General features: G+C 39.8%; 1 protein-coding gene across 1 annotated transcript in view; it reads right to left on the bottom strand.

Moving 5' to 3' along the window:
• Positions 1 to 13,468, bottom strand: part of LRP6 (LDL receptor related protein 6) — a 126,001-nt gene that overhangs the window by 61,916 nt on the left and 50,617 nt on the right. The window contains exon 3 of the mRNA XM_075112192.1: positions 8,030 to 8,227. Coding sequence (XP_074968293.1) covers positions 8,030 to 8,227 — 198 coding nt within the window. The remainder of the gene's footprint in view (positions 1 to 8,029; positions 8,228 to 13,468) is intronic.

Here is a 13,468-nt window from a genome sequence, read left to right as displayed (position 1 = left end):
CCTAGGCCGTCAGCAAGGAAGGGGCGGGGGGGGAATCTACTGTTGTATCAGTCGTTGCAATCCCATTTCAGATACAACTGTGAAGACTAGGAAAAATGAAGGTAATTCATCTTAATAATTCATACTTAATACTATGGCAAGATTTACCATATTGGCATCCAATGACAATATAATATTAAGAGCTGGAAATTCATACCAACTAGATGTAAAAGCTTTCTGATTGGTCTATATATTGTTGAAAAAGTCTTTAAGGGATGCCCATATCTGCATTTACTGAATTTTATTTTCCTTTTTATGCTATACCAGATCAATGTGCAGTTAAAGATACCTGGGGGCTACATTCTTATCAGGTCTTTTTTTTTTTTCTCTTGGTACAAGAAAAACAAAACAGAAAGTTGTTTTGCAGCAACTAGCATCACATCTTCCTTCATGAAGGATTAGAAATGTAAAGACCCATCTTCTGAACCTTGCTTTTCGTGCCCATCATGTTAAAGAAAGCATATAACAGACAGGCTTGTATGAAGCAAATTATAATATTTTACACAAAATATTTCTCTCCACCTACAGATGACTTAATGCCTGAGCATCCAGGAAGTTGCAAGAATTACACAGCCTCAACTTGTGACAATGTGAAATAATAGCAAATGGCCAAAGCACTGAGAGCATGAATCCTGCACATCATCAGATAAAGCAGGATGAAGGACCAACAGACAACTGTATAAGACCACACCAAAGATGCCACAAGGAGGGCAGGGAGCTCTGGTTCCCTCAGAAGCTTACAAGGTTTCCTCTCCTGACAACCTAACAAAAATGTTTGCACAGCAAATTTGGAAAACTAAGCTGGATTTTTACCATGAATGCTTGTTCAGGTATTCCTATCAGAATATAAGCCTGGTTCTAATTATCAGAGAAAGTAAACAGGAAACACGACTTGTGGGATATAAAACTGTCTTTTAAAATAAAAATATTTTTCTCTTTTGCCCCTTTAAAGCCACCATTGCCATGTGTGTTTCCAGAAGGTATGCATAACAAATAACAGGTCTAGCAATGACGTTTCAAATCCCACCTTCCATGAAAGTCTGAAAAAGTCCATCAGAATTAAAACCGTGTTTGAGAAATGAAGTCATTCTGCAGGTCGTTTCTCAGGCAAACACCATCATGACACGCAGTGTAGATGAAAGGCCTCTGGCAAGAGGGGAGGAGACTAGGAAGCCAGCAGGAGGAGATGTTGTTGGAGTTTGGAAGGAAGGTGCACCAGTAGATCCACTGACTGCAGAGTGGTCTATGTGCTTCCAAACCCAAAGCTGCTCTTCCTTTGCTTTCAGCAAGGCTGTGATGCTGAACTAACTCTCCATTTGCCGTCTTGGAAGCACTATTGATGAGCTGCTCCATTGACCTACCTGAGCTAATCACCTTATACTACATATTTTCATTTAAAGTGTACAAATATGCAGAGACCTGTGACCTAGTGACTCTAGCTATATACAGTATGTGTATCACACACAGTCAACTACAGACATTTTGAAGCTCCACCTTTACAGCATTTTATTTCAGAAGCACCTGGGGGAAGAACAAAAAAATTCACCCTAGCCCAGTGTCCAAACAATCTAATTAATTCTTCTTACGCAGGCTTCCCTAGCTGTTTTAATTAGGGCACTACTCATCTTCTGCACTGGCACGCAATGTGTTGGTGAGGTGTTGAAAGACGGTTTTCACCATAGACTGGTTCCTCTTCACTGCTTGAGGGTATTGAGCATTTTTATCTCACAAAAATACACACAGATATCCACAGAATGCAGTATTTTATACCTTGCACATAACGTCATATATTGTACACATTATACACAAATAATGAAAAAGAAACTCTTCTAAAATGCAGGGACAGAGTATTTTTAGTGTTTCATCAATCTGTAACTAATCATCTGGCAGACAGACATGAGCTGATGCTTGAAAACAGAAACTAGAAAAATCAATGCTCAAGTGCAAACTTAAGACATTCACCTCCTCGCAAGAGCTTCACAGCTTTCTGACAGTTGCTGAAAGTATGTTTTCTTACCGTGGCCTCAAAACCCATCTCATTAGCACAAACACTTCCTGGGGGACCTTGTAAGTGCACTTCCCTTCAGCCAGTAACGTGTTAACTTATTAATTAGAACTGCTGCTGCAGGGTAAAGGAAGAGAAAATTAATTCAAGAGCTGCCTTAGCAGGCCAACCTATCTCGGGTACTCTACTCACAGGAGAGCTGTCTGCAATTCAGTTTTGTTTAATTAGTCCCACAAAAAGCAACTGTTCACTCTGATAAGAGCAGGGCGAGAGCTGAAAAAAACAAAACCATCTCTTCTATGCACCAATTTAATTTTTTAATTATTACATTCTGACATGAAAAACTGTTCGTTGCTTTCACTGGCAAAGCAAGGGCATTAGTCATCAACTTCCACGCTCTTCCCCTTTATTCTAATGAGTCCATCACTGGAGTAGCTTGGGCTAATAAGTCCCAGGGCTAGCAGGTAACAAATAATACATCCCTGTAAAATTTGCTGTAGAGGTCTTCTCCTGAATTTATGACTCTACCAGATATTTACTGAGTGCTACTGCCTGCACTGTCATGCTGCTTACTAGTTTTGATGCAGAGGCTCACAGACTCCAAAGGGAGCTTATCTAGGTCCTGTCCAAAGAGGTGGGGGCGGGGATATAAAATCAAGGCTTCCTTTGTCAGTCCCCCTCCACATTCCTCCTACCTGCCTGCTTTACTCTTCCACCATCCAGACCCCTGCAAGCAAGAAGTGAAGCATCCACGCATATCAATGTCCTTCTCTGACACATAATCCTTTAAATTTTAATTCTTGTGTAGTGCCAGGTGTAGATACATGATAGTCAGATTAGAGGAATAAAAAGACAAAAGAAGTTATGGATTTCTTACAGATTTAGAAATATGCCAAGAATGTTTCCCTTTCACTCATTCCAAATTTTAGACCACTGAGGTCTGAACCTCAATACTTTAATACTGTCAGTGACACTAATTAAAATCTTTTCCTATTTACGTTGTATTCTCTCTCACCATCCAAACCACAAAGCAGTTTTCTTTTAACTGTTTGAAATTATTTTTTGATATAAAGATGTTAGTTCCTGCTAAATACTTCTCACTTCCCCAAAGCAATTAAAACTCATGTCATCCTGCTTTACATGAAACTTTTACAATAATATATCTACTACAGACTCTTTCCCACCTCATGTTATGCAACACTAAAAAACTTGAAAGATCAAATCTTTTCTCATCTGCTTCCTTTGCTAAAAGTTACCAAAACTATTCAGATCTAGAACATCCTATTTTTATGAAGCTGCATGTCTTTCAATAACTCAATTGCCCCTTTCATTTCTTCAATAGCTCCAGCTCCCAGAAGCACAGATATTTTCCCAGACATGTTGATAGTAGGTAAAGCAGTAGAAAAACAAGTAGCACTTCCCAATGATAAACAAAAAAATCTGGTTTAATCATGAGAAATTTAGATAGTAACAAAAACATTAAACTTACTTTCTAAATATAAAACAGCAGGTAGAAAAATGGACTGAATATCAACAACAAATCACTAAAGCTAGCAGTTTCTAAATAAGCCAGAAGTCTGTTTTAAGTTAGATTATGCACTCGATAATGATCCTGTCCTCCCCTATTCTTAACTCTTAAGGAATATTATTCTAAGAGGTAGCCCTCTTAAACGGGAATTTTAAAAGTCGTGGTGGAAAATACTTGGCCTCATCACACAATGCCATCTTTTCACATGGAAACAAGGGTATTTTATCATTCTAGCTGTGTCTGTATAGTATCCATCTCCTCCAACTCCATACCTGAGCCAGTTTTGGCTAGGATAGAGTAGATTTTCTTCATAGTAGCTGGTATGGGGCTATGTTTTGGATTTGTGCCGAAAACACTGTTGATAACACAGGGATGTTTTCGTTACTGCTGAGCAGTGCTCACAAAGAGTCAAGGTCTTTTCTGCTCCTCACCCCACACCACCAGCGAGTAGGCTGGGGGTACACAAGAAGCTGAGAGGGGACACAGCCAGGACAGCTGACCCCAACTGACCAAAGGGATATTCCATACCATATGATGTCATGCCCAGTATATAGAGCTGAGGAAAGAAGGAGGAAGGGGGGGAACATTCAGAGCGATGGCATTTGTCTTCCCAAGGAACCATTACGTATGATGGAGCCCTGCTTTCCTGGAGATGGCTGAACAACTGCCTGCTGATGGGAAATAGTGAATGAATTCCTTGTTTTGCTTTGCTTGTGTGCGCAGCTTTTGCTTTACCTATTAAACTGTCTTTATCTCAACCCATGACTTTTCTCACTCTTACCCTTCTGATTCTCTCCCCTGTCCCACTGGGAGGGAGTGAGCAAGCAAGCAGCTGTGTGGGGCTTAGCTGTCAACGGGTTAGATCATGACAACACCCAATGCATCTTGTATCTCTTAGCCAACCATTCAGTAAAGCAGGGATCATAAAAAGATTTTTACTTCTACGTTTTACAAGTTTTCCTTAAGAAACAGATGGCTGTGAAGATGCAAGCAACCCTAAACCTCCTGTATTTGACCCACCTGACAAGAGGCGTAGCTGAAATAAGCTGCTGAGGAACACTTTGTTGAGCTGCCAGACCCAGTGAGAGTACACAGGGACACAGACAGGAGCAAGGGATAACCTTGGGTGCATTTGAGGGGTGGCAAGGAGGGAGAAAAAGCAGGGGGTGCATGTGTGTGCATATGCACAGGGCATAGGAAAGTACAGAGAGAAGCCAGAGGGATAAGTAGAAATCCTTCTAACCCCAGATGTTATTAGTTTTAATGTTCACAGAAAAATTTGGGTGGGTTTTTTTGGGTCGGTTTTTTTTTTTGGGTGGGGATGACTAGGAGAAAAGACTGAGGGCTTTGTGGGTTTTTGGTTTGAGTTCCTCTCCCTCCTTAAGATCTCAAGGGTTTTTGTTTTGTCTGCAGAATTAGAAATTGTCTTTTCTTTTTTAGTATTAGCAAATCAGTTATTGAAAAGATGAATAAAATAATTAAGAGCCAAAATACAGTATTACAGCTGTAAAATATCATATTGAGAAACATGAACTTGCTGAATGACTGAAAGACAGTATTTAACAAAAAAAAAATCACTTTAGACAGCCCCAGAAGATCTTTTTTCTTAAGACAGGCAGAGGCTAAGAGGTCACAGCAGAGGAAAAAAATACATAAAACCCCATTGTAGAACAGCTTAACTTCTGCAATTCTTTCCTTTTTTTTCTCTCCTCCCAATGATGTAATTGCAAAGAATAAAAAACAAAACAAAAATGCCTGGATACAGATGTTGACTATTTGCTGAATCTTCAGAACTTTCCCACATGCCTAGGGAAAAACAGGTGCTGTTAGAAGTGGTGCATACTTCTGACTGCTTAAAGGGAAGTCATATGCGCTTTCCTCTCAAAAGATGATTTCCCTTTTTCCCCCTCAAATGGTAACATATTAGCATACTGCCATGAAAAGCTCTGATACTGAAATGTATCAGTTTAAAAAACAGAATCAACACGTTTAAAGTATTAGACTAATTGTTTTGTTTTTAATGAATTAGTAGAACTAAAAACCTAAATTACTTGTCTATACAGGTCTTTATTACAGGTTCCACCAATTCCAGAGAATTTACTCTGGAATGAGGTAACTGCTGGGACCCAGGCGACTTCAATTCTATGTCAAGAGACAGCTGTTAGAAGCAGCTCTCTGCAGACAGACACGATCGATCAGCTCCTCACACCAAGACAGACCAGCACCTTCACAGCCTCATTTCTAGAATGAATCACTTCCAGGTTAGCCAAAGGCGGGCCAGAGAGTCAACACCATTAAAATAAAAACAAAATACCAAACCTAAGTATATTTACACTGCTGTGCAACAGACCACCAGTCCGGGAAAAACTGCAAAGAAGTCTGTAGCAAAAGAAGATTGAAAATGCAGTAGAGCCAGCAGGAAACACTGAAGTAGCTCTGGAACCGGAAAGACTGGAGACACTAGATAAGACAGGGAGGTTTGTGCTCCATGGCAAAAACATAAATATAGATTTGGATGGTGGTGATGTTGATTTTTGATCAGTGGACACTTTTCAAGCAATTAAAGTTTCAAAAATCATCTCTACACCCTGCATAATTTTCCAGGGAGTGCTATCGAAAGCAGTACCATTTAATACAGCATCTAACACTCACTCTCTTCCTAGAAAGGCATCATCCAGACTGCAGTAGTGGTTGTTATGCTAAGGTGGCCCTTTTTCTCCCATATAAATAAAAGCGCACAAAAAGGAGTGACTTGAGAATAAAACAAGCAACCAAATTATCCTGTTGAACAAAGTCACCAAAGTGGATTTTAGGTGTGATCACATTGGTAGTCATTTTGGAGTGGTATTTTCTTCTCACTGGCATTACTGTTTGGAGGGTGGGTTGTTTTGGTTTTGCTTGTGTCTGTCACTCCTACAGCAACTGTGAGCATTTCATATTTGTGTGAGAAATCCACATTTGGACTGCAATTTTTCAGGTGGCAAGCTGTCACACTAAGCCCCACGCGTGATTGTTTTCAGTCGAGATGATGCTTCAAAGTTCTGTTACACATCTGGTTTTGTGATCTCTCTATTCTTATCACAGGAGACATACATCATTATAAATAATTTTTAACAGAGGAAGAGATTTTAGGGTATTCCAGTCAACCAGCACAAGTTAAAAAAAATACTCAAGTTATTTTTGTAAATGACAATTGTTATCCCTTTCTCTCCATTACTTGAGAACTTGAAAGTAATGAAGTATTTCCCTCATTTTTAGTACTATTACGTTTTCTTTCTTATGAAATAGCAGCAAATGAAGGACTACATCAAAATACATACCCATGTCTCCATGTTTTGAATTAACAAAGCTCGTTATAATATTCATATCCAAAGACACAAATTTAAAGCTGCATCCAACTCCTGTTACCTTCTATGAGCACAGTTACAAAAATACTGCATGAACTTTTGGTCTCACAACAGGCAGAATTTAAGAAGAAAATGCCATAACCTTTCAAACCAGTGTTACAAGAAACTCTGGACTTCAAAATAAATACCACAGGAAGAAAGTGGATACGTTTCATGCATGCTGCCTATGTTCCTACTCAAGTCCACACAAAGCACCCATCTTGTCAATATGATCGATTTCTTGATTTCTTTATGCCGTGTTAATATTTGTGGTGAAAGAAGGGACAAGTCCCTAAGAGCTCAAAACGAAGAGCATAAGAAAGGATATTTCATGCCTGGATAAACCAGCTGAAGCATCACAAAAACTCGTAAGGCATAACCTCAAAAAATCATATCTCTATATGATACCTTGGGCACAAGCTGATTCATTTCTCTCTGCAAACAATGCTTGTCAAAGCTATCTCATTTAACAAAGAGGGTCACTACCCAAATTAGGGGTAAACGCATACATGCAAAGTACGAGTTAGACCCTTAATTAAGAAGTAGCCATGACTGGATCAAAAAGAATTACAACATTGCTATAAAACTGTTAAAGGAAAACATTAATTTTAGCATAGCTCTCTGTAAAGACTCTTTTCCACTAATTTCCCAGCCCCTAGTATTAAGGAAACTGAAATACTGGTATATGATGATCCAGTTTTTCAGATTATTTTCTGCATTTCTGAATACCACAGCAACAGAGCACAGAAGACTGATCGAGAAGGGACAATTTTGCTACATAGCCTTACACAATTAAGAATAGGATTCAAGGATTTCTTTGTGGGACTAGTTCTGAGAAAAGACTTAGTGAGAGTTACAGGATACCCCAAAGAGGAGCACATGTTCACATGTTCAACTCCAGTGTTGGAAAGGGGAGGATGGGGAAGGATAAAAGTTTCTGATAGCACTAGTTTGCTTTAAATTTTGCTAGTGCTAGCATGACAATTCCCAGTAACAAAATTTATGATGTTGCTTAAGCAGCACCTTCTAAGAGCAGCACCGCATTACATACATCAGACAAAAACTTCTTACCGATGACTTCCATCCAGATTTGATCTGTGGATGAAATTCAGTTTAGCATCTGCCCAATAAAGTTTCTGTTCCTCATAATCCAGTGTCAGTCCATTTGGCCAATATATGTCCGTGTTGACTATAACGGAGCGGCTTGAACCATCCATCCCAGCACGTTCTATCTTTGGCACTTCTCCCCAATCTGTCCAATACATGAACCTATAATTGTTTTAAAAAGAGAAAAGACAAAAAAGAAAACAATCACATATAGATCTACAACTGGAACACCAGATACAACTTTCAGTAAAGGCAAAGGTGCTTCCTGTTCTGCAGAAACAGTGTCTGTTGAGCTCTGTTCTACTTGGTAAGGTACACAGTCCTGTGAAACACAGCAGAACAAAGTTACTTTACAAAAAGCTGAAGAAAAACAACTTAAGACAAACCCACAGTACTATGTCACGTTACACTTCCAGATGTCTGTTTCTTTCCTTGGGTCAAGCGTGAAAGTTGGGGATATCCAACAGATCTTGACAATAATCTCGCAATTCAACATCAAACAGCAAATATAGATATTACAGACTACCATAAAAGGGGAGATAGAAAAAGAAGAGGGGTAGATTTACAGTGGACATAGGAGTTGCATGCAAAGCAGTGAAGTGGATTTCATGGAAGATCAATTCATGTCCTTTCTCCCCCCCCCCCCCCCGAGAATTTCAGAGACAGGCACATAAGTCAACATGTTTAAAAGCACAGTTTGCACCCACTGACCAGGCAAAATCTTCTAAGACCAGGGAAGCAAGTTTTAAAACATGTTAGCACATGTTTAAACATTATTTAGCTAGTACTGGGGGGAGAGAAGTCACCTAGTTGCATTTAAGACTGAGGTGAAGCAAGGGAAACCACTTTATTATGGCTGGAGACTAGTGGGGGGTAAGAATATTTGTCCTTTTTCTGCAGGTGGTAGAAAATGGATTTGCTTTTGCAGGTTGTTAACAGAACGCATAACTAAACAGAAGTCACATATAATATAAACAGATTAAACAAAGTGTGTCAATGAAGCTTGCTCTGTTTTGTTGTTGCAGCTGGGACAGAGGAGACGACTACTGTCCTAAATTGCTTCTCATAACCCCATGATAACTGCCAGCATACCTGCTTGTATCTGTGCTCCCTAACATGGCTCAGTCAAAACAATCCAGATTAGGAAAGATCTGAAGCCTTTAAACTAACCCAGATCATCACACAACCACAATATGTCACTATATGGTGCCCACATGTGAAGAGGCCTGGCCACCCATCCTTTAAAGAAAAACAAATGTGCAACACATTTAAGAAACATTTGCAGATGAAGTTATTCTTGGCAAAGATTTATGTTTTTATTTTAAAAAGTCAGGAAATTCCATGTCATATTTTTCCCCTTAATTCATGTCTACAGCATGTTTGTTTAAATGCACAGCTCTATCTGCGGACAGAAACGCAGCTGATTAACACAAATATTGCCCTATTCGATCCCAAGTGAGTCATTCTTTATAGAGCAGTGTTCCTGTCTTAAACACAGAGCACAAATATCTGAAGAGAACATGTGAGTTTTCTGTAAGCATGAACAAGTGCTACAGAGAAACTGATTTTCCATCAGGAAGAAGGAAAAAACAAAATAACTGTCAGATAGGTATCACAGTAGCAAGTCACCTTCTCAAGCTATGTATTAAGACAACTATATACTAAAAAAAAAAAGTGAAAAAAAGTCAGGCAGTGTTTCACCAGTAAGCACGTGTGAGAAAGACGAGAGAAAAATAGAGATTTATTTAAACTTCTTTAAAAAGACCCTTCTTTGTCCCAGCTGTCAAAGACCTAGACTTCCAAATACTTCAAGGTTAATAGGTTTCAAGGCCCTGGCCACCCTGCTAGACCACTTTTTCAGGCTGAAACAGCTCATTAGTCACTGTACAGCCTCATCTTCTTCCCTGTCTCCCTCTCACCTCTCATGCATGCTGCAATTACTCAAGTGAAAACAGGTAAGGGTAGTCTGGAAACAAAGTAAAGCCTTCTTGGACTTCACAAAACCAGCCCTATTTCATTTGTCAGAGGAGCACACACGCACACAGAACTGGCTTTAAGATTCAGTAACATTTCCAATCAGCTCTGGTGACCTCTGCTCAGTTTCTCCAATAGTTTTTTTTACACTATCGCCTGTTTGTTTTCCTCCACCTGGCTTGAAAGCCTATGTGTTTTAATGTCTCCATTAAAGATCTTTGGAACCAGCCATGCTCCAGCCGATGGCATCAAGGGCTGTGCTTCACTTGGGAAGCCGGGCTTTTCATTGCTGGAAAATTAATGCAGATTACAGCTTGGTGACCATTTCTTTCAGTAAATTGCTTTTAAGCAACTTCTTGCAGATCTTTTTTGCTGCCAGTACAGGGCTTATATGGCTATGGAGGAAACTGGATTCAAGGAACAGGTCTGGGCTAAATATCAGTCATCAGTCTGAATGCATTCCAGCGCACAGCTCCATGACCACTTCCACTTGCACACAGGATGTAGGTTTCTATAGCTGCCTCAACCAGCACAGGTGCCAACAACAGTCACTTTCTTACTCAGAAAGTGTACTCAGGCCCTTTTCTGCAACAGCTAAGCAGGTACTGGGTATAGGCACCAGGTACAGGAGCATGAGGTTGATGGGAAGGACTGTGTAAGACAGCTGGAAGAAATGCCCCATCATAACCATGCTTTAGGTTAACTGCAACTGCTAAGAGGCAAGGTAGACCTGGCCAACTTCCAAGGGAGAGCGTGGGGAATGGACAGACCTGACTGCAAATTCCCATTACTGCAGAGGTCTTTCTATAAATTTTTCTACAGGGGTCTCAGATCCCTCTTCCAGGTAATATCAAACTATTCACATATGTGTGCTGGTTCATCCTTTCTGGAAGGCTTACAGATTCTTGTTTCATTATATAATGGTTGGTTAGTAATCCATATGGAGACCATACAGAAAGGAAGATGATAGACATACAGACTTACTGAACAATAGCAAGCCAGCCATACAGACAAGGTAAGAGTCATTCTCTTTCCTCCCCATCCTCTTCAAAAACATTTAATTATTTCCATTTTAAAAACAAACAAACAAAAAAAAACCCAACCAAACCAGCCACCACCAAAGCCACAGCATAGAGCAAAATATCTTGTGCTAAATTATGGCATTCTGATACCACCAGAAGACCACTGTTCTGTTTGCCTCTCTTCCCACCTAGTTATAACTTGCTAAAAATTTTAAATCCAGGAATCAATATTTTAATTTTAATGCAGAAGAGGAGAAAATAAAATTTAAAATTAAAATCTATGCTACCCTTTGAATTTTAAGAAAAAACCATACGTTCACAGCATGTGTACTGTACAGTGGTACAGGCATAGAACTGGGCTCAATGCCGGGCAGTCTCAAATCCATAAGATACTGAGGGCAACATAGAGACATGCTGTAACTGACTTCAGCAAGCCTGCTTGGGTCCAGAAACAGGAATGCTTTCTCATACTTCTTAACTTTGGCTGATAGTACTGTTCTTCCAGGCAGTTACAACCAGGACAGGCTGGTACTAGAGCTCTGCACCTACCCAGCTGCTTGTTACCGCCTTCTTGCTGAAGGTCACCCGACACCAGGGTCAATAACGGGGACTGCAAGCCCAGACTTCGCTGCTGTAACAGGTATGTAAACATATCAGCTACTTCATCCAAATTCATCTTTGCAAGGAGTTTAAAACTAGTGTGAAAAAGCTGTAGCACAGCAACACAATCAAATGCAAAAACTACAAAATTGAATAAATATACCCCTATGGCTAGGGATTTTTAAACATACATGGCATACTTTCTTACCTAACAGGAGTACCAGACTTAGCAGGAAGAGCTTTTATTTAGTATGAAATCAATCCATATAGAGCCAAATCTCACTTCAGCTTAATAAGAAATAATACCACAGCTGATTAAAATTGATCCCGTTAATCTAGTCTTCTTTTTCCTATTCAATTAACCCATGTATTTTTTAAAACTTTGGTTTTAATCAAACAGCCTTAATATTTGGAACTGCTTCATTATTTTTCACCTGTTGTATTTTCTCCATACTGTTAAATGCCATGTTTGTCAAACTTTGCTAGCAGATTTGGGAAATGGCTGCAAGCTGTTATAAAAATCTAACAGAAAAACAACAACAACAGGTATTTCTATTTATCTATGCTTCTAATTTTAATATTAGGGACTCATATCAGGAAATGATACGACACCCACCCCACGTCCTTTAAGGAATTAAGGCACATCAAGTATTTGACATATAGAAAAGAGGAGGGTTCTTAGACCGCAGTACTTCACTGGTATTTTTTTTGACTGTGGCCCAGAATATTTTTTTTATCTTACAAGGTTATACCATCCATAAAAATTATGAACAAATAGAGGACGAGCTTTGATGGCTTTTCCCTACAAATGTTCTTCTAAGCATGTTTAGATTCAGCATTTTTTATTTTTTTATCTTGGGTAGGTAAGGTGAACCCAGGCAATAAAGCCTCCTCTTAAAAGGCACCAGAAATCACCATGCGCTATACAGCTGTAACTTTACCATCTTGATTTGCCCCAAATTAAAAGGTTTTGCCAAGGCAAAGAAAAAGAGGAAACAGCGTTTCTTGGTTCCATTCTGTGCGATGAACAAATACAATAAATAACAGAGCTTCTTTTCTAAAAAGCTCATAAAGTCTAGGCATGCCGACTGCAGAATATTCCACATACACAGAAGAAAGCTTGCAGAGTACAAATGCCAAGATTAAATACTATAATTTAGCAGTGATTTCTGACAGTACGCACAGAGGGAGAGAAATTCATTGCCAGCACCCACCAGCTTTGCAACTTTCTGATCCGCACCGCTCCCCAACACTGATGCAGATCCTTTCAGCCCTACTATCCCACACGAAACTAGGCTCCTGCTAGGAGTGTCATTAAAACACCGGCTCCCATTGAGATGCATGCAACTGTTTCACTCACTGAACAGAGATACCCCACGCGACACTAAGCTGATTTTAAGGCAGTTAATTGGGATACCTTACAGGGGAGGCAGACATTTACGTTCCTGAATGTTATTCAGTGGGAAGAGCAGCTGCTTAATTGGGACAGCAATTATTTGGTGAGGCCCTTCACAGTGAATGCTCCAACTTTGCAATTATGCTCGTTTCAGCCCCTAAGAACCACTGGGCTCTACAGGGACCCAAACAGCTGCCAAACTTCAGAGCCCACAAAGGTTTCAGAAGTGCAGCAACCCCTGTGGAGCTCATCAGCTCTGCAGTGGTCCTTGTGAAACACAGCCCGCTCGGGCTCCAGCACTAGCAGGACTGGCACTCATCTAACAAAGAAATACAAAGTTAAATGATAGGTGCTGGAGTAGTTCAAGAAACTTACAACAAATACATGTTTGCTATTGAAAATAGCTCTTGA

Source organism: Phalacrocorax aristotelis, chromosome 1 (genome assembly GCF_949628215.1).
Source record: "Phalacrocorax aristotelis chromosome 1, bGulAri2.1, whole genome shotgun sequence".
Classification (NCBI taxonomy): domain Eukaryota; kingdom Metazoa; phylum Chordata; class Aves; order Suliformes; family Phalacrocoracidae; genus Phalacrocorax; species Phalacrocorax aristotelis.
Note: the sequence above shows the minus strand (reverse complement) of the source record. Positions and strands in the feature narration are given on the sequence as shown.